The following is a 20,011-nucleotide window of genomic DNA, read 5'->3' as shown; positions in this document are numbered from 1 at the left end:
TATCTTCTTGCTCTTACAAACTGGCTTTGTTCCTGTCCCCCATCAGCCCCCGCTCCAGGCCACCTGGCTTGCTGTTCATCTCGCCCAGCAGCAAAGTGCTGACCTGGCCCGGGCATGCTCTGGGCTCTTGGTGCCCACTCTCTGTCTGCCGGGATGCCCTCTGCCCACTTTGCGCCCGTGACCCTGACCGCGGAGGCACCCTCTGGCCCACTGTGCTGTGCAGCCCAATGTCCCCGAGCATCACGTAGTCCATCATTTTTCACTGCGTGAAAAGAAGCAAGACAATAGGATAGAATAGTTATTATTTATCTCAGGGACCACAGACTCTGCCCCCGACTCTGCTATATACAGCTGACTCCCATCTCCTGGGATCCGCAGGGGCTCCTGGGTGGGCCGGTGGGATGTAGAAGACCGAGGAGCAGGGAGGCTTGGATGCTGGTCCAGTTCTGCCCCTCAGTTTCTGGGTTTTAGGGCCAGCATTTCCTCTGTGAGACGGGCCCTATTTTTCCCTGTCCCTTCTTCTCTCCCTCTTCATGGACAGCGAGAACCCATAAGCTCTCCTTGGCACAGAGAGAAAGTTCTAGAAATTCTGGATACTCTGAGGCTCCTCTGGGAGAGATTTAGGAGGGAAGACACAACAGAACACAGAGGAGCCTATGAGAAGTTTATTTTCCAGACCACAACGTATACCCCAGCTAGGTTCCCTTAGAGGAAACCACCCTGGGGTGGGGTGAGGTGCGGGGCAGCGAGGCGAGGCTTCTGGTCAGCTCAGAATACAAACAGATTCCTCAGGAGACTGAACCGGTTTGCTTTGATGGGAATCACTGCCTCGTCGTTGGGGCAGATACCTAACTGAGGAATGATGTCAACCACCGCTGCCATTGTTAAAGTACCTGAAAGAGGCGAGGGCAAAGGTCAGCTTCCGGTAACACCCGAACCCCCAGTGCCCTAACTTTTCTACGGGTTTCAGGTACCTCCCCACGGGGACTCAGTTCCCTCAAATCCTTTGCAAATGTATCTCCCTTCCTAGCACGGTCTCCATCCACTCTGCCCGCTTTCTCCTCCCCTCTCCCTCTTCATCTGCCGCCCCGGTTCTGCACCAGATCTGGAGCCATGTTTCTCTATGGTTTCCCCTCCCTGGTGGGTAGTTCTTCTCTTGAATAATTCTACTTACTGTTGATCTGAAAGTCCCAGTAGAATGTTCTTGGATAATCGTTACATAGGCAGCCGGTGTATTTATAGTTAAAAGGCCCCTCAATTGGCTTGCTGCTGGCCAGGTAAGTTTTAACCTGGGGAAATTTATAGGTAAAAGGGAGAGAAAGACAAGGGAGGGTCAAAGAAGAGGATGAGGAGGCCCTAAGTGGGCAGAGAGCAGGGACGGAGGTGGGGAGAGGCAGGAGGGGCCGCTTTTGTGGTATCATTTCAGGAGCTGCAGTCCAGGTCAGGAGGTTTTCTGTCCTCCCGTGCTCACACTCCTGCGTTGGCACGTGGGTGTCTGGCTCGGGAGGGCAGAGGTGAGTGAATCCCCGGGGCGGGGAGCCCTCGACCTGGGCGCAGGCCGTGTTGCGGGGCGGGCCTGCCTGGCTCCGCGGCCAGGGCTTCAGGGGTTGCCCGTGAGCGCAGCGAGCTGCTTGTGGCGGAAGCTGAAGCCAGGCCTTGTTGCGGCGCTGAGACCAAGCCCCGGCTGTGCCCCCCTCAAGCTCGGGGACCTTCGGTAATGACTGTGATGCCTCCCATGTTCGCTTTTCTCAGTAGTGAGAGGAGAACAACTCCCTGGCCACGCAACCTGGCTGTGAGAGGAGCGCATGAAATCTTGAAGGTGCCCTTGCTTTGCTCTTTTCTAACTCGCACGTGCTTTACGGCTCAAGACCCCAGAGCACTCACTGCCTAGGTGAGGTTCAGCGGCGTCAGGTTCGGGTTCTCGTTCCTGTCTGGCACAGAGGGGTTCATCCTGGAGTCCACAGACCCAAGGGGTCTGGGAATAGAATTCAGGGAGTCTGGGGACTCAGGTGGGAAGAATCTGGATCTTGATTTTCCTACACTCCCATTGAAATGGAGCGTTCCTTCTGCTCTGAATGCCATTAAAGATCCACAGTGGCATGGACAGTGTGTGATTTTATCACAAGAAACGCAAACTTGTTCGTGCTGCATCACAGAGTTATAGGCCTTGAAATAGTGCCCGCCCTCAGCGCTGCCCCGACTGACCGCAGCGCAGGCGGGCTCTCGCCAGGCTGCCTGTCTCCCGAAACCTGCCCGGGTCCCTGGCTGGTGACTCTGCGCCCCGTAGCCCGTTAGCCTCCCACGGCGAATTCAAGGGTGGTCGCCATTGCAATTTTGTTCAAGATACTTCAGAGCTCCTGGTGTTTCCTTAGAGAAGCTTAATCATGCCTTGCTTATCTTTTTATTACATTTACAATAAATGCTCATGATTCAACATTTTTTTAACACTTGTGAAATCAAAACAAAAAAATTCAGGACCTATGGGACGCCCAGGATGATGCATGTGATTTGTTGTCAGAGGCCCAGTGCCCCGTTTAAGGTACTTCGTCAAGCTAAGCAACCACAGCCATCACATAGATAATCTTTATAAAATAAGATTTAACCATTCTGTTGTAAATGTATTGCCTTTTCAGCTAGTGCGTGGGTAAAGAAACATGTATATCACTGTGTCCCAAGTTTATTTTTAATAATTTTACCACGGCTTTTTACTCTGGTAGTTTTCCTATGCAATCCAATGCATTTTACTTAATTAAGGAGTCGGCTTTTCCTTCACTCTACTCCTACTTACCACCATACATTCTCTCAATTCTGTTTGAATGGTAAGCTTCGCAGTGATTTCCTCGTTTGCCCTTGTCACTTGAGGCACCTGGAGGTCCATTAGGATCGGCTGTCGTATGTTTCTGGGAAGACAAAGGCAGGTGGAGAGCAGAGGTCGGTCCGTCGGAAAGAGGGCACCAGGAGCAGGGTCGGGGACCCCGGACGGTGCGGAGGGACAGCGATGCTTCGCCGATGAGCTCAGAATCCCTGGTTTCTGGGCAGGTTTGGTATTTAGGTAGTTTGGTTGGTTAGTGCTGATTTAGTTTTGCTTAATAAAACACCTTGGATACTTTATTTACAACCGAGTGCCATCCTTCCTTCCACTGACAAAAAAATACATTAAAAAATCAATAAAAGTACAATGCCACAAGTCATCTAATAAAATTCTATAGGTTCTGCCGACTGACCACTGACTGGGAGGGCTCATGTCCCCATTAGTGGAGAATTTCGTATCAGCAGAATCACAAATATCTCAGTGCCCTGGAGGGGAGGTTGTCGTGAAGATTCCCCTTCCTCGGTCCCTGGTGGGGCCTAGGATTTGTATTTATTCAGCTCTGTAGGGGACCTGGACCCAGGGCCATCTCTGGGAACCAGAGACGCAGTCATCCACTCAGGCCACGCCACAGTCTGATGGGATAAAGGACACAGGGACAAAGAGAACAGCCAGGCACCCCCGTCAGTCAGCGAGGGCTGCGTTCAGGGCCCGCAGAGTGGCCGTCTCCTTCCTTTGCTGTTGGGTGAGACGTGGGGGGATCCCGTTGCCTGGCCCTCAAGCTTCGCGCCCCACTTTCCAGGGGAAGCATCAGCTTCTGGAGAGACTCTGCCCCCGTGCCAGCTGCTCTGGTGCTCAGTGCACAGGGGAGGGGCATAAATCCCTTCCACTCCGCAAATGAATTTAGGACTGATAGGGTGACCAACCTTCCCAGGGTGCCTGTCAGGGAGGGGTTTGCTGGGATGGGGGACTTTCAGTGCTGCCACCAAGAAATTCATGGGCAAACTGGGATGGCTGGTCACCCTGATTAGCACGGCTTATCAACAACCTGCCACCCCTCAGGGCTAAGTGGGGTGACATTGTATCTGAACCCGTCTCTCTCAGGGTTTCTTGGCCACCCCCACCCCCATTATGTCAGCGTGTCAAGCCCTGGGAGATTTCCTCCGGGACGAAGCATCTGGTCAAGCCACAGTGGGCGCCACCAGGATCACAGTCCAGAGACTCAGCATCCGAAACGTTTTTTTTTGGTAGGGAAACAACCCCAGGTTTGATGAGCAACCCTGCTTCTCCCTTCAGTTGTCTCATTTCCGGCTTCATTTTCGCATGCCCCAATTTTCCTGCTTCCTTTGAACGTGTGCCCTCAATAAGCTGGCTTATGACCCTGTGCTCCCAGGCCCCTAGGGGGTGGGGGGCGGTCATGAACAAGTGGTCCTCACAATTGTCTTTGGACTTGAGAACAGGGAGAATGTTTAAACTGCTAGGTAAGCTCAACCTTGGACTGTGGGGCCAAGGATCAGTGGCCAGGGCCTCTGATCACTCAGTGAGTCCTGCCAAAGGCGCCCAAAGCTATTGTTGGAACGCACAGACCTGCTAAAACCTTCCCTTCGAGGAAGAAGGATGTGAGGAGGTGAGGTTCACCAAGCAGAAAAGTAACAAAGGTATAGACTACAGAAGGCATGTAGGTCAGAGCCTTGGAGAAAGACTAATTGTTAATTACAGCCTCCATGTGCCCGGGGAGCCTTCTGTCCTCAGGCAACTCAGAAGCACCCAGTGGAGATGCGAGGGGAATTAAGGGCGCTCCAAGTGGAGGGAGGGGGGACTTGGCATGGATTTGTGAGGGCTCCTGGGATTAGATTTCTGGGAAGCTGAAAAAGTTTTCAGGAAGGGATATGTAAATTTCCAGGATAGGAGAGGAGCCCGCCCCCCAAAGATTTTTGTTGTGAGAAGGAGAAAGGCGTGACTCACGTGTCTTCCTGAGCTGTGTTGGTCCCCAGCTGCAGACAGAGAACCAAGAGCAGGGCGACATGGCTGGCCCTGAGCAGGAGCTGCAGCGACTGCATGCTGGAGGAGACAGATCTGGTGTCCTAGAGAAGTTGGGGTCAGGTGCCCAGCACACTCTTTTTATGCAGATCAAGGGAGTGGGAGAGCTGCCATACAGGCCCACGTGACTAATCATTCTCTTACCCTTTTCACTCATGATCTTTCCTTGTTGGGCTCCTTTGTTTTTCTACGGAAAAAGTCAACATTCCCTACAGTGTTTGCACCTGGGAGAGAAGTTAGGTTATCCTTCCTCATTTTCTCCGTACCAGGGTTTCTCAGAACAACCAGGACCTCAACAGACACACAGCTCTTTCCTAGCTTACAGAAAGGGTGGGTTCCTTTCTCTCTCTCTCTCTCTCTCTTTCTTTCAAAAGATTTTATTTATTTATTTTTAGAGGGTAAGGGAAGGAGAAAGGGGGAGAGAAACAAATGTGCGATTGCCTCTTGTGCGCCCCCTACTGGGGATCTGGCCCACGACCCAGATATGTGCCCTGACTGGGAATTGAACCAGTGACCCTTTGGTTCACAGGTCGGCACTTAATCCACTGAGCCACACAGCCAGGGCCAGAAGTGGTTTCTTATTCCTCATCATCATACGCCTGTCCAGGCCGCTGTATGTAGCCTTAGCTTTAGTCTTTCCTCTTCTAGCCTCTGGGGGTAAGAGACTCCAGCTATGGTAGCAGACTTTAGGTCACAGCTCTAGGACACACATGCTCGATCCCCTTATACTACATTCAAGAGGAGATGTTCAAAAAATTGGTTCGGGAGCTAGGCTGACCAGGGCTTCCCTAAGGGCCACACCCAACCAGAGATGAGCCTCTCCGGGTGGTGGAGGAGTGAGGCCATAGCACTGGGTGGCATGTAGATGTTTGTGATTAACTTCAGGGGTAATGCTAATGTCCTAAAGATGCTGAAGATCCCCAGCTGCCCAACGTCCCTAGACCAGGGCAATGCGTCAACTCCAGACTGTTCCTCTAAATAGCTGGCATCCCCAAGTCAGACTTCCTGACGCTACAGTCTGCTTATTTCACTGTTGACATGGCCACTTTCATACACTGGTCTCACAGCACGAGGCGTATAGCAAGACCCACACTGGGGAGGATTCCCCCCATTAGAACAGGACCCAGAAGACCGTGTCCAGAAGATTGCTCTGCCCCTGGAATTTCTCTCCCTGGGGTGGGAGAGAGACTCAGTCTTTCTGACATTGGTATTGTGATATTTCTCTTTAATCAGTTAAATCTATTCCTTAGCCTTTGACATGTGACATTGTGGAATTTGTTCCTCCTCTTTGCATGACGGGGGGCAGGCCAGGAAGATCCTCTCTGCCATGAATGGGAAAAATGAGAGTTCTGGGAATTATATATATTTGCTGCCATAGACGTGATTCAGAATTAACGTCTCGATGTATGCTTCTGGTTTCTGGCAGTATCTTTCTAAATCACTCTGCTGCTTATCGACCCCAGCTCCTCCCTCCTCATTCCTTTGAACTTGATGTCATTCATGTCATTCTTCACAACTTCAGCTATTGTTGTGATCATTTGCTTTCTTCTTTGTTTCTCTTCCACGTACCTGTGAACAATGCTTCCATTTCACCTCATCCTGGTCACCATGGTCCTCCTTTACGAATGTTCTCCCACATCGTAATTTTGTTTATATCTGCTCTTTTGCTTATTTACTTGAATAATTTCCATCAGAGGAACATGCTAGCTGAGATTATTGAAGAAGGAAGGCAAGGGACTCTAGGAAGTGTTCCTAAGGGAAAATCCAGGAAGGGCTCTTTGCTGGGGTGAAACTCCCTTTGCAGACCCAGCCTGTCCCTGAGGACGTGCCTCCAGCGGACTCCCAGTGAAGGAGTGCTCCAAAGGGGCAGAGGGCAGTGCCCGAGAGAATCTACTGATGGAAAAGAGGCCGTTCTCAGGCAGGCCAGTGGGAACAGCAACATGTGGAATGCTCAATGCATATGACACATCTTAGGTACTATGAATGTCATGGCTAGTGTGGTAGTTAGTTTTATGTGTCATCCTGGCTAAGCTGTGGCACCTAGGTTTTGGTAAAACACCAGCCTTAGATGCCACTCTAAAGGTATTTTTAAGTCAATAGGCACCGAGTAAAGTTGATTACCCTCTATGATGTCAGCAGGCCTCATCCAATCAGTTGAAAACCTTGAGAGAAATGACTGAGGGGAAGAGGGAATTCTGCCCCCAGAATGCCTCAGGCTCTTGACATGGAAGATTTTTTTGTAAGTTTATGCATCTTTCTCATTTATTTTTTTTTACTGTGTTCTGTTTAACTTGCTATTTTTTGTAATTTCTTGGGATATCAACTTGATTAATTTTCATCATTTTTCAGATATATATATATATATTTAAAGGTATAAATTTGTATAGTTTACCTGCATCCTGTTATTTGCTATCTTGAATTTTAATTATCACTTAGTTTAAACTATTTTCTAATTCCTATTGATTTATTCTGTGATCTAGTTCTCATTTAGAAGTATGTCTTATTTTTCAAATATAGGATTTTTCTAACAGCTTTATTGAGGCATAGTTAATATACAAAACAATACACAAATTTAAGGTGCAGGGTGGGGCAAAAGTAGGTTTACAGTTCATATGGAAAATAATATAATAAATAATAGTACAAGAATAGGCTGTTTCATGCACTTAAAATTGTAAATTTGCTTTTGCCCCACCCTGTATATAATTAGATAAGTTTAGACATGTGCGCATACCTATGACACTATCATCACAATTAAGGTACCATATATAGGATTTTTTGTTACTGATTTTTTTCTTATTTATAGTGAATTTGGAGGCTATACTCTGAGTGGTAGACAGAATAACAGCACCCCAAACTGTTCATGTCCTAATCTCTGAAACCTGTGTTTTACTTTATTTTGCAAAATGAACTCTTTTGATATCATTAAGTTAAGGATCTTGAGGAGATTGTTGTGGGTGGGCCCATTGTAATCACAAAAGTTCTTGTAAGAGAAAGAGGGAGGCAGCAGAGTTAGAGTGAGAGATGTGATGCCATAAACAGAGGCCAGAGCTACACAAGGAAGGGGCCGCAAGCCAAGGGAGGCAGGTGGCTTCTAGGGTCTGGAAAAGGAAACAGATTTCCCCCTAGAGCCTCTAGAAAAAAAATGCAGAACTATTCACACCTTCAGGTTTAGGATTTATGAGTTCTGGACGTGTAAGATAATACATTTGTGTTACTTTAATCCACTTATGGTAATATGTTAGAGCAGCAGTAGGAAACTAATATATGCTGCACAATTTCCATTGCTTTATCCATATTGAAATGTTTTATTTTCAGTTTCTATGAAGTTATGTGTGTGATTGGAAAGCTTGTGCATTTTTGAGTATCACATTTTTTATATATCTAATAGATCAGTTTTTTTTAAAAGGCTAAAGATTTATAAGATCTGAAGAGAAACCAGAGTATAGTTTTAAAGGAAATTGTCATGAAATAGTCTATATTCTTACTAAATTTGTATTAATGTTTTCTATAAATTATTGAGAGCGGTGTGTTTAAATCTTTTGACAAATGAAGATTTGTAATCTTTTTCTTTTCTCTTTTCTTCTCTCCCTCCTCCTCCTTCTCCTCCTCCTCCCCCTCTTCCTCCTTCTTTTTCTTCTTCTCTCTTCTTCTTCTCTCTCTCTCTCTCTTTCCCTGCTCCTCACTTTTGATTTCTTTGGATAAATACCCAGAAGTGACATTTATAGGTCATATGGTAGTTCTACTTTTAATTTATTGAGTAATTTCTATAGTGTTCTCCATAGTGACTGCACCAGTTCATAATCTCACCAACAGTGTATGAAGATTTCTTATTTACACTTATCAACACTTATTCTCTGTTGTCTTTTTGATAATAGCCATCCTGACAAGTGTGAGGTGATATCTCATTGTGGTTTTGATTTGCATTGATTGGTGTGCTGAGCATCTTGGCATGTGTCTGTTGGCCATCTTTACATTCTTTACGGAGATATGTTTACTCAGTTCCTCTGCACATTTTAAAATCAGATTGTGTTTTCTTTTATGTTGCTTGTTTGAGTTCCTTATATATTTTGGATATTAACCCCTTATCAGACAGATCATTTTTGAATATTTTCTCCCATTCATTAGGTTGCATTTTTGTTTTGTTGATGGTTTCCTTTGCCGTACAAAAGATTTTTAGTTTGATGTAGTCCCATTTGTTTATTTTGTTGATCTTGCCCTTGCCCAAGGAGACCTATCAAAGGAGATATTGCTAAGACTGATGTCAAGAGATATACTGCCTATGTTTTCTTCTAGGAGTTTTCTGGTTTCAGGTCTTACATTTAAGTCTTTAATCCATTTTGAGTTTATTTTTGTATATAGTGTTAGAAGGTGGTCCAGTTTCCCTTATTTTTGCATGTATCTGTCCATTTTTTCCAATACAATTTATCAAAGAAACTACCCAATTGTATATTCTTGCCCCCTTTGTCGTAGAGTAATTGACCCTGTAAGCTTAAGTTTATTTCTGGACTCTCAATTTTGTTTTAATGATCTATGTGTCTGTTACTATGCAGGTACCATGCTGTTTTGATTACTATAGCCTTGTAGTATAGTTTGAAGTCAGATAGTGTGATACTTCTAACGTTGTTATTCTTTCTTAATATTGCTTTAGTTATCTGGGGTCTTTTGTGGTTCCATATAAATTTTAGGATTATTTGTTCTAGGTCTGTGAGAAATGCCAGTGGTATTTTTATAGGGATTGAATTGAATCTGCAGATTGCTTTCAGCAATATGGACACTTTGCATATTAATTTTTCCCATTCATGAGAATGTTATATTTTTCCATTTATTCATGTCTTCTACAATTTCTTTCAATAAGTTCTTATAGCTTTCAAAGTATATGTCTTTTACCTATTTGGTTAAATTTATTCCTGGATTTTCTTTCTTTCTTACCTTTTTTTTTTTTTTTGATGCAACTACAAATGGGATTGTTTTATTTCTTTTTTGAAAAGTTTTTATTTATTTATTTTTAGAGAGGAAGGGAGGGAGAAAGAGAGGGAAAGAAACATTGATGTGTGAGGGATACATTGGTTGCTCTCGCATGTCCCCAACTGGGGACCTGGCCTGCAACCCAGGCATGTGTCCTGACAAAGAATCGAACCAGTGACCCTTCGGATCACAGGCTGGCACTCAATCCACTGAGCCACACCAGCCAGAGCTGGGATTGTTTTCTTAAATTCTTATTTTTATAGTTCATAATTACTGTATAAAAATGCAATATACTGGTAATGTCTAAATGTTAATTTTGTATCCTGCAAATTTACTGAATTCATTTATTAGTTCTAATAGTTTTTGGTGGAATCTTTAGGGTTTTCTTTATATAGTATCATGTTATCGGCAAAGAGTACAGTTTTACTTCTTTTTTTCTACTTTGGATGTCTTTTATTTCTTTGTGTTGTCTGATTGCTGGGTCCAAGACTTCCAGTACCATTTTGAATAAGGACATCCTTATCTTGTTCCTGATCTTAAAGAAAAAATGTTCTGCTTTTCACTGTTGATTATCATATTAGCAATGGGATTGTCATGTGTGGCTTTTATTATGCTGAGGTTTGTTCCTCTATCCCCACTTTGCTGAGAGTGTTTATCATAAATTGATGTTGGGCATAATTTCTCTTATTTCTTTTCATTCTGTAAAGGTTTCCTTTATGTATTTTGAACCTGTGTTATTAGGTACATATAAATTAAACACATATTTTTCCTGGTAAAATGAACTTTTGTCAATAAAAAATTTGTGTCTTTATTAATAATTTTGGCCTGAAAGTCTATTCTATTTAATATTAATATGGTGACATCAATTACATATGGTTAGTCATTAACTGGTAAATCCTCTTTTATGCTTTTACTTTTAGTTTTTTTCATACTCTTAAACTTAAGATACCTCTTTAATAAGTAGCATGTAGTTGAGTTTTGATGTTTTTATACAGTATGAAAATATTAGGCTTTTAATCTAGGCATTTATCCAGTTACCATTGGCATAGTCATTGATATAGTTGGATTTTAATTACTATCAACCCACATAATTTATGTTTTTTCTGCCTCCTTTGTGTCTGTTTTTCCATTCTTTTTTTGCCTTTTTATTCAATTTGTCTTCTATAGTAGCTTTTATGTTATATAGTCCATTACTATTTACCTCATATACCTACTGGCTTCTGGCTTCTTTGTCAGCATAATTTCTGTGCTGACATTTCTGTGATTTATTTAGATTGTTGCACTTAGAAGTAATTAAATCTTTTCCAATGTTGTTAGAAGTAATTAAATCTTTTCTAATATTGTTTAACATTATATTATTGAACATACAAATTATCCCCAGTCTATTATTGTTGGAAAATGTGAGATTTTCCTGCATTTTTGCTATTTTCAAAAAAATTCTTAGTTCTTTTCACATGCTTTTAGTGCAACTGTTCACTCATTTATTTTGGGTGTGTACAGGCAATTCTGTTGTAGTGTAACATATGTGTTCCTAAAAATCCCTGCACTGTGCAAAATGTCACAACAGAAACTGTAAGACTTATGAGAAAAGTGGACTTAAGGGCATAACACTCAAAAATATTGTCAGTGATACAGAAAATAAAGAGAGGGACCTCATATAAAGGATAGTACATGATTAAACATCAGGTGGTTAAGAAATACATGAACACCGTAAACAAGTGTGACACTTTACTTTGAAAAAAGCATGTCCTTTGCTTGTGGAAGCAGGTGTCAGGGACGTGGCAGTTTGTGAGTTACTGTGAAATGGCGGGAGGAGGGTTATCTGAAATCAGTCAGAAAGTTGTCACATAAGACGTGCTGTCCTCGCTTTGGTGCTGGCTCCAGATCTTTCGCAAGCTTTAAATCCTTGGTCTTTTTTTTTTTTTTTTTTTGACTTTGAATTGTAGGTCCTTCGAGGTGTATAATGGGTGTCTGTTTTATCAAGATTACAATTTTTGATCTGATATGTAGCCTTCTTCCTCAATTAACTTCAGTGTCACCACTGGAAATTCTTCTGTGGCTTTCTCACCTCAGGCATGGCTTCTCCTGAAAGCTGAAGGCTGGAAACTGTGCTGATGTTTGAATTCACTAAACCAGCCACCAACGGCACTGAAAGGAGCTGCTTCTTCAGGGTTTGCTGGTTCCTCTTGAAGGTGCTCACACACAAATAGTACCGCCTTTTGTTTGTACTGCTTGGCATTTTGAACCAGGACACTTAGATATGTTTGGGATTGTGTTTATTTATAAAGAAAAGTGAGCAAACACAAAGGGATAATAAAATATTACCCTGTAGGATAACACCCATAGTGAACCAAGGTGGCTGGTAGACATTTGAGGCATGTGAGAGTTTTGTGTATCCCTCAGCGGACTGGTGCAGCTGGGTACAGGGACTCCTTCATCTTGTGTTCCTTGATGGTGAAACAGTCCATAAGGAAATGTGAAATCCTCATTATGCTCAAATTGTTCCCCCCCAAATCAATCAAGCTGAAACAAATTGGAGTTTTCAAAGTGAGTGTTACAGCAGCGATGGCCGCATCTGGGAATGGAATTGACTGGCCATGAGGCATCAGGTGTTCACAGGGCACCCGGTTGCTCAGCTCTTGCTGTTGTGAAAAAGTCCTTCAACGCTCATCCCGCCGATGATGTGTATGTAGTCCAGTCAGTCCACAGCCTCACCAACACTATTTTGCCAGGATTTTTTTTCTTCACTCTTTTGGATAGTGCATAGTTGAATCCCACTATAGTTTTTAACTTGTATTTACCCAAGGATTGATGGTAGTGAGGCCATTATCATAAGCTTATTACCCGTTTTATATACCTAATAAGTCTTTTCCACATTATGGTATATTCTTCTTCATTAGGAGCAGCCAAGTAGCAAAATAGTCAAGAACACAGATCGTGAAATCAGATAGACTTGCGTTCAAAGCCTAGCCCTGCCTCTTACTAGTAGTGTGGTTCTCTAATTTCTTTGCCGTTCATACTAAATGCTTGAAAATGGCACTTCTTACTATTTTTAATGGAAGCATGTGGTTTCATCATATGGTTAACCATAATTTTCATGAAGAAAGTATATCAGAGGAATTTATTTCAAGTTAGAACCAGAATCATTATTATGGCAAAGGGTCTGTGGAGCCTTTATCAAATTTGGATGTTTGGTCAAGTATGTAATGGCAGCTGGAACGGAGTCTGCACGGCGTCACGAGTCATCGTGGCTGGCCTCACGGGGTCCCCCCTGGCGCGGAGTCTGTAGGCCTGCATGTGGCAGAGGTGTCCGTAGGTACCGGAATCTAGAGTCTCTTCTTATTTGTCAGGGGAAATTTTTGCTTCTGTGAATAGTTTAATAGAATTTGGCAGATTTTCCTGTTTATAGGTTTCATAGGATCATAATTCTCAATTCAGCCTGACCCCCAGAAAACACATTCACACCGCTGTTGACTAAGTTCTGTTTTGTTTTGAGGGTTTATATTTTCCTGAGTGATGTTGACATTTCAGGACATTCCCTGTTTGGCACTGTGTGAGGATAAGGTATTGTCCCATCCCACAGACTGAGTATGGCACATGTTCCCTCTTCAGTTGTGTGGGAGGACTTTAAAGTGCGAAATGTTGCATTTTGGTTCAGGATAGTTTTAAGTCTTCTTGGCCTGCTCTTGGAATGGTGACAGCTCCCATCCCTGTAGGATTAGTGATGCAAGAGTCGGAAGGAATTAACGGAAGCCCTGGAGCTGCTCCTGCCAGAGATGCCATATTCCCTGATTGGCTGACATTTTCCTCCCTCTGAGCCCTGATGCTTGTATATGTCATTTTGCAATCTTCACATTCCTCTCAAATTATTATTCTTTCATCATCTCTCAGAGTTATGGTACTTCAAAGTTGACATTACTATAGATGTTCTTCTTCTCTCTCAATTTTATTTTGTATCAGTTTCAAATGTACAGCTTAGTGGTTAGACAGTCATATACTTTATGTTTTTCAACACCCAGTCAGCAGAGATTTTGGAGCTTGAGGTTGAAAAAGCTGTGTTCCTCACATCGAATTATACAATGGTAACCCGTTTATGGAGAAATGGAAATTTAAGGGCTAATCAGAGAAATGCAGATCAAAACCACAATGAGGTAGCACCTCACACCGGTCAGAATGGCCATCATAAACAGATCAACAAACAACAGGTGCTGGCGAGGCTGTGGAGAAAAGGGAACCCTAGTACACTGCTGGTGGGAATGCAGACTGGCGCAGCCATTGTGGAAAGCAGTGTGGAATTTCCTCAGAAAGCTGAAAATGGAACTGCCTTTTGATCCAGTGATTCCCCTGCTGGGACTATACCCTAAGAATCCCAAAATGCCAACTCAAAAGAACCTATGCACCCCAATGTTCATAACAGCACAATTTACGATAAGCAAGTATTGGAAGCAACCTAAATGCCCATCAGTAGATGATTGGATCAAAAAATTATGGTACATTTACACAATGGAATACTACACAGCAGAAAGAAAAAAAGAACTACTAAACTTCGTGACAGCATGGATGGAACTGGAGAGCATCATGCTAAGCGAAATAAGCCAGGGGGCGAAAGACAAATACCATATGATCTCACCTATAAGGGGAACCTAACCAACAATACAAAGATGCAAAGAAAATAAGACCAGCAACACTGAAAGGAAAAGAAACCAACAGAGACAAGAGGGAAGGAGGGAGTGGGGGGTGGGGGAAAAGGAAGGGAAGGGGAAAGTCAAGGACCATATAGCAAGGACTCATAGACAAAACCAAAGGGGAAGAGTTGAGGGAGGGAGGGAGGGGGCAAGGGAAAGTGGTGGGTGGAAGGCAGAGACAAATGTATTTGAAAAAATAAATAAATAAATTTAAAAAAAAGAGAAAATTTAAGGGCTACATTCTCCATGGGGATGGGACCCTGGGGGGTACCCAGGTGGGTGAGCCTGGGGCAGAAGGTGAAGGCATAAATAAATAGGCCATGGAGGGAGGGATAGTTGGAGGTCCAACTGGAAGTGCTCAGGGTTGAGGAGGGAAGACGCCTGAATGACTCAGACCCAGGAGAACCCCAGTTTGGCAGACTCTGTTTGCAGCCTGAAGTAGAAGCCGGCCTGTGTGGGGCTGGCTGTAAATCTACGGGGTAGCCTTAAAAGGAACTGCTAGACTCCATACGTGTAGATTTCAATTCAGAGCGTTGATGACATCACACAGGACTTTGGTATTTTTATGAAGCACTACAGGAGACTCTGACATGCCATCAGTGATATAGAGAACCTAAAACACACATATTAGAGTCAAGGACTATAGTCTTAGGGAGCAGCTGTGCGTGAACCTGAAAGTGAAGAACTTAGCCCGGGAGACGGTCGTTTCCCGGCGTGGGCTGTTGCAAACCTGGTGACAGAACCCGGCCCTGAGGCCCAATCCATTTTCCTCTGATTGTGTTTTTTAAAGAAATTTTAGTTATGAATTGAGTCTGAAGTTCTGCTGAGGCTGGCGTTTTAGGATTTTGTAGACTGTGGGTTCTCAAATCTCCGTGCAAATAACTGCTTGAGCAGTTAAAACAAAGCAGAACAATGGGACCCATCTTAGAAACACTAAATCAACGCCTTCAGGTATGCAGGGATTTAGTATTTTAAAATTTAGGTAATATTACTTATATCTCAAGTAAGTATAGTCTTTGTTAAGGAAACAGTTGGACGTGATTAGTACGTGATTTTGATGACCTTGAGGGGAGCCCTGGGGAAACAAGACCCTCAGAGATGTAGGGAGGGTAACAAGGGAAGCATTTTTGTCGCTTTTCTCCACCATCCCACACATAGGCACCTCCCTGGAACGTTAAAAACAGGCTCTGCATGGACCATTGCAGAATCTATGTTCCACAGAAGCCAGACTTCTGTGATGTCCTCAACATGCGCCTGTGAGCCACAGCCCTGTGAGCCTACCTCTGCATCATCGCCCCACCCCCATTCCCACCTATTGGGCCTTGATGCTCGAATCCAACTTCCCCAAAGAGCCTTTCCTGATTGTCTTAGCCAGTGTGATCCCTCTTCTGGGCTCTTATTATACTTGAAACCCATTGCAAAAGTATAAACGCCCATTGTAGAGAAAAATGTAAGCACATGGAAGAAAATAAAAATCAGTCACAATTTTACCTGCTACACTAACCACTGTTATCATTCTAGTAGAGAAGTTTTCAACAGTTTCTGTTTACTTTTTCTCATTCTTTATTGACAAAAATATGAGGAACTATTTATTTTCTGTGTGAAGCATTAATTTTTATTTCTCTAAATCACATACAAGTTTAATACATACATATGTATGGGAACCTAACTTACGTGATGGAGTCCGAGAACCCACATACACAAGAAGTTCAGAGACATATGGGGAAGATGTGTTTATATGAAATTCTGAGCTAGGGATGAGGTCATGTGCCTTGGGATGTTTCAGAGGGTCATGGACGGATGATAAGGAGAATGGGGGTTTAGAAAACAGAAGTTTGCCCCGTCTTATAGATAGGTCAAAAGAGATGATCTCTGATAATCTCTTATTATGGTCAAGACCCCTGATTCAAAGTCCTCTAGATAGTCAAGGGGGAGGGGACAGAAGTTTTCCTTGAGGCTGCAGAGCCTCAATTGCTTTTTACTCAAAATAATCTGCATACCACTGAGGAATGCTTTCAAGTGGCATTTTCTGAACCCACACAGTTCCCAGAAGTTGGGTTGTTAGATTGATTGGTCTGTATCTCATTAAACCAATTTTCTGTATCTCAGAAAAGTTAGGTTTCGTTAAATAATTGTGTCTCATTTCAGGACGCAGTGATGCTGGTGGGCTCCCAAAGTTAAGCCTAAGGTGCAAGACATCAGGTATTTTGTAAGAGGCATATTTATGGAAACAAAAGAAGAACAATAGTTAATGGTTGAAGCAGACTATTATCCTGGTTTCCAAGTTCAAAAGATTTCTAGATGTTTGTGTCAAAGCATCTTCACATGGAGTGAAGTCAGGCAATGAGAGCCCAATAGGTTCTCCTGACCTGCATCTTGAGTTTCTCTGGTGCTATTTCTGTACTAGGTAAAGACTGTGCATATATGAGCTGTTGTGCTGACCTCTCCGAAGTTTATATCAAGTCATCTAACTTCAGTTTGCATGGCTTTCAAAAAAGGACAGTTTTAGTTCTCAATGATTCCAAGTTGAAGAATGGGAAATATTAGTTTGGAAGGTCATAGGCAGACATTGGAGGAAACTAGAAGAATTTAGGGTTCAGTCTGATATACAAGAAGAAAACAAACAAACAAACTAACAAACAAACATCCTCAAAAGAGAATGAACAGCACAGAATCTCATATCCACAAAGGTATGTTATAGTTTCTATTGAAACATAACTTTCCTCTCTAAAATTACCCCCTAAAAATCACCCCAATTTTTTACCAAGGGTAGCCAAATTGAGACTAATTTATTTGCAAAATAATTCTAGTTTCAATAAACTTGGTCTGATTATTCATAGAAGTCCAGCAAGATTAGTGATTAACCTCACAGGGCTTTAAAAATCTGCTTTGCTAGAATTTTTTATAAGGAATCTCTAGACTGAACTTTTAACAGCATTTGGAGGCTAAGAGGCCGAGCCAAATACTTGTCATCAGCCTGCACTTGCAGTATCTGCAAATTTAGGGGGTTAATTCCTCTGTTCTTGAGGTCTCTCAAATATCCTGAGGTTCTTTGCATCTTCCAGGGGAGTGTCTTTTGTCACATACCTAGAAAGCCTGCTATGAACCATGTAAGCAAGGTAAAAGACGTTTTCCAAAGGTTTTTTTTTTTATTAGCTTTCTTAAGTCAATCTAGTTCCTTAATACCCAAGCATGACATTCCAGTCAAAGCCTTGGCAATATTCCCAGTTTTCAACTGTGTCCTGTTACAAAGAGAACAGATTCTTACTGAATTTATGCAAATAATTATATTGTCAGGAAAATAATACTACTCACACATTAAGAGTTTCCAAATTCTGGAGGGATCAGGAAGTGAGAAAAAAAGTAAGTGTTTCAATTCTGCTTACACAGGTATAATTTATCAGATTGCTCTAAGTCATAGCTAGCTTAAAAAAAATTTTTTTTTCTTACATCTGGAAAATAAAAATATGAAAGAATCAGTAATATTTCAAAGTCATAAAAATTGTACATCAGTTTGTTCAGTTTGTTGTAAGTAGAACTTGCTCTGTTTGAGTCCAGTTTGGTCATTCACCCTCTGGAGCTTGCCTGACAGTTGAGGATGATTAGAGTCAGTGAGGATTCGCAGAAGCTTGCAGGGCTGTTTGTCGAGGCTCGGACCATTGACTCAGGGAAGTGGCTGCCTCCAGCCCCAGCCACTGGGAAAGGGCTTTCTCAAGTGGGAAGCACCTTCTAACAGTTTCTTGGCCACTGTTAGGGCATCCGCCTTGCGGCAGGGGACGGCTTCAACCCATTCATTAAACGTACACACTGAAACAAGAACTAATCGGTCACCCATGCTAAGTGGCAGTTGAATGAAGTCCAGCTTAAATGCACTATGGTAGATGAACAAATGTAAAAATAAAAATAACGGGGGGTGGGTGGTGGTTGCTACGTTGTCTGGAAGAAGCAAGCGGCCATCTTGGGTTCCCTGTAGCCCCAACCATTCGATTAATTTACAACCCTTTTTTTGCCCATATAATATACTCTAGAAGTTTACCATCACTTATTTTCTAATGCTGCCCCTGCAAGTTAACAGGCCAAATAAGCCTAATTAGCTTAAATTCCTCTTTTGTAAGGAGAGAAAACAAATCTTTCGAGGTATTTCGGGGCCCTTCTGGAATGCCTCAAATTTATTCTCAAGTCAAGACTCTATTAAGAATTTTAATTTTGGGAAGTTTGTCAAAATATATCAAAAGGTTTGGGCATTTGACTAAATAGGATCAGAACTCATTATGAAGCAATACTTAATTATCCATTTAATCAAAGTGGCAATAAAAGACCTTGAAGAAATATACAAATGTTTACGTAATTGTTAGCAAAACTTAAGTTCTTACTATTGAGGAGATTCAGTGTTCTTAAGTAATCAAGGGCCTGATTAAGACAACATAAAACACAGATTATTTTGATAAAACACAGAATCTTTGCTTTCTAGGCAGAAAACTTTCCCATAGACTCTTATCAGTAGCAGACCAATAGTGAAAGAACACTTAGTTCTTTTAGCAGAAAGAGAAAGCCAAATTCTTAATTTTTCATCAGCTTACTTGTGATATTTAAATTCACTTAATTGGTTAAATTTATTTTGGTCTTATTTAGCTTTCCCACACTTAAAATGTTCTTTCTCAAGATTCCTTTCTTATAAGATTTCTATTACTTTCTATATCCCTTTTAGTACACAATCTCGTTCTCTCACCCACTAGAAATAATCGGGATGGAATTACTTCATTTCCTTTAACAAAAACACATCTCCATAGTTCGTACTTTTTAAAAAGCCAAATATATCCTACTTTTCTTGTATACGTGATTGTTTCCCTGTTATTATTGGCTTTTGTAGCTTTACTTACATATATTAGAATTCTAAACCATCAGGAACTTTAATTCCTAGTGGAAACTAAGAAGTAAGCAATTGTGAACTGTCTGTTACTGCAGTAGGTCAACAAATTTATGAACCCATTTCATAATTCTGGAAATAAGTATTTCTTGATAGTACTTTTTTTTTAATGTGGGACAGGACATGTTCACTAATAGACCCAAATTTCTATAGTTTCTCTATAATAAAAAGCAAGGTGTAGGTGAACCCATACATAACATTACAATAACATAGGTGAACCCATACATAACATAACAATACATAACATTAATTTAATAATTAATGTTATATTATTTTATCTCATTTAGAAATGATTTAGACAGTCAATGAATACCCATTATTTAATTTAGCTAGCAAAACTTTAAAGTTTCAAATTACCAAAAAGATTTGAGAAACCGCTTTTAAGTACACAAACAATATAATTATTGCTAAAGAGTTTGCCTAAAAAGAAACTTTTTATCCTGCTTATACTTATATAACTTGCTTTCTCTTAACAATTGATTTCAGATTACTTATGGAAATTTTATCATACCAATTTATTTTTCTTCCTGACAAATTTTTTGAGAGAGAGATGAACTTATTTGACTAATAAACCCAGGTAAAATA

General features: G+C 42.1%; 1 protein-coding gene across 1 annotated transcript; it reads right to left on the bottom strand.

Annotated features, from left to right (window-relative positions):
* Window positions 1-651: 651 nt before the first annotated feature.
* On the bottom strand, window positions 652-4,928 carry PIP (prolactin induced protein). Its single transcript, XM_054564543.1, has 4 exons — window positions 4,775-4,928; window positions 2,789-2,900; window positions 1,175-1,289; window positions 652-893 (listed from the first exon to the last, which is right to left on the bottom strand). Exons 1-4 carry the CDS (start codon window positions 4,867-4,869, stop codon window positions 769-771), a joined length of 447 nt encoding a protein of 148 aa, XP_054420518.1. The 5' UTR covers window positions 4,870-4,928; the 3' UTR covers window positions 652-768.
* Window positions 4,929-20,011: the final 15,083 nt, after the last annotated feature.

The sequence above is a fragment of the Pteronotus mesoamericanus genome, unplaced genomic scaffold (genome assembly GCF_021234165.1).
Source record: "Pteronotus mesoamericanus isolate MK-2021 breed Mesoamerican mustached bat unplaced genomic scaffold, CSHL_Meso_final scaffold_85, whole genome shotgun sequence".
Lineage (NCBI taxonomy): Eukaryota > Metazoa > Chordata > Mammalia > Chiroptera > Mormoopidae > Pteronotus > Pteronotus mesoamericanus.
This window is presented reverse-complemented; position numbering and strand designations above follow the sequence as displayed.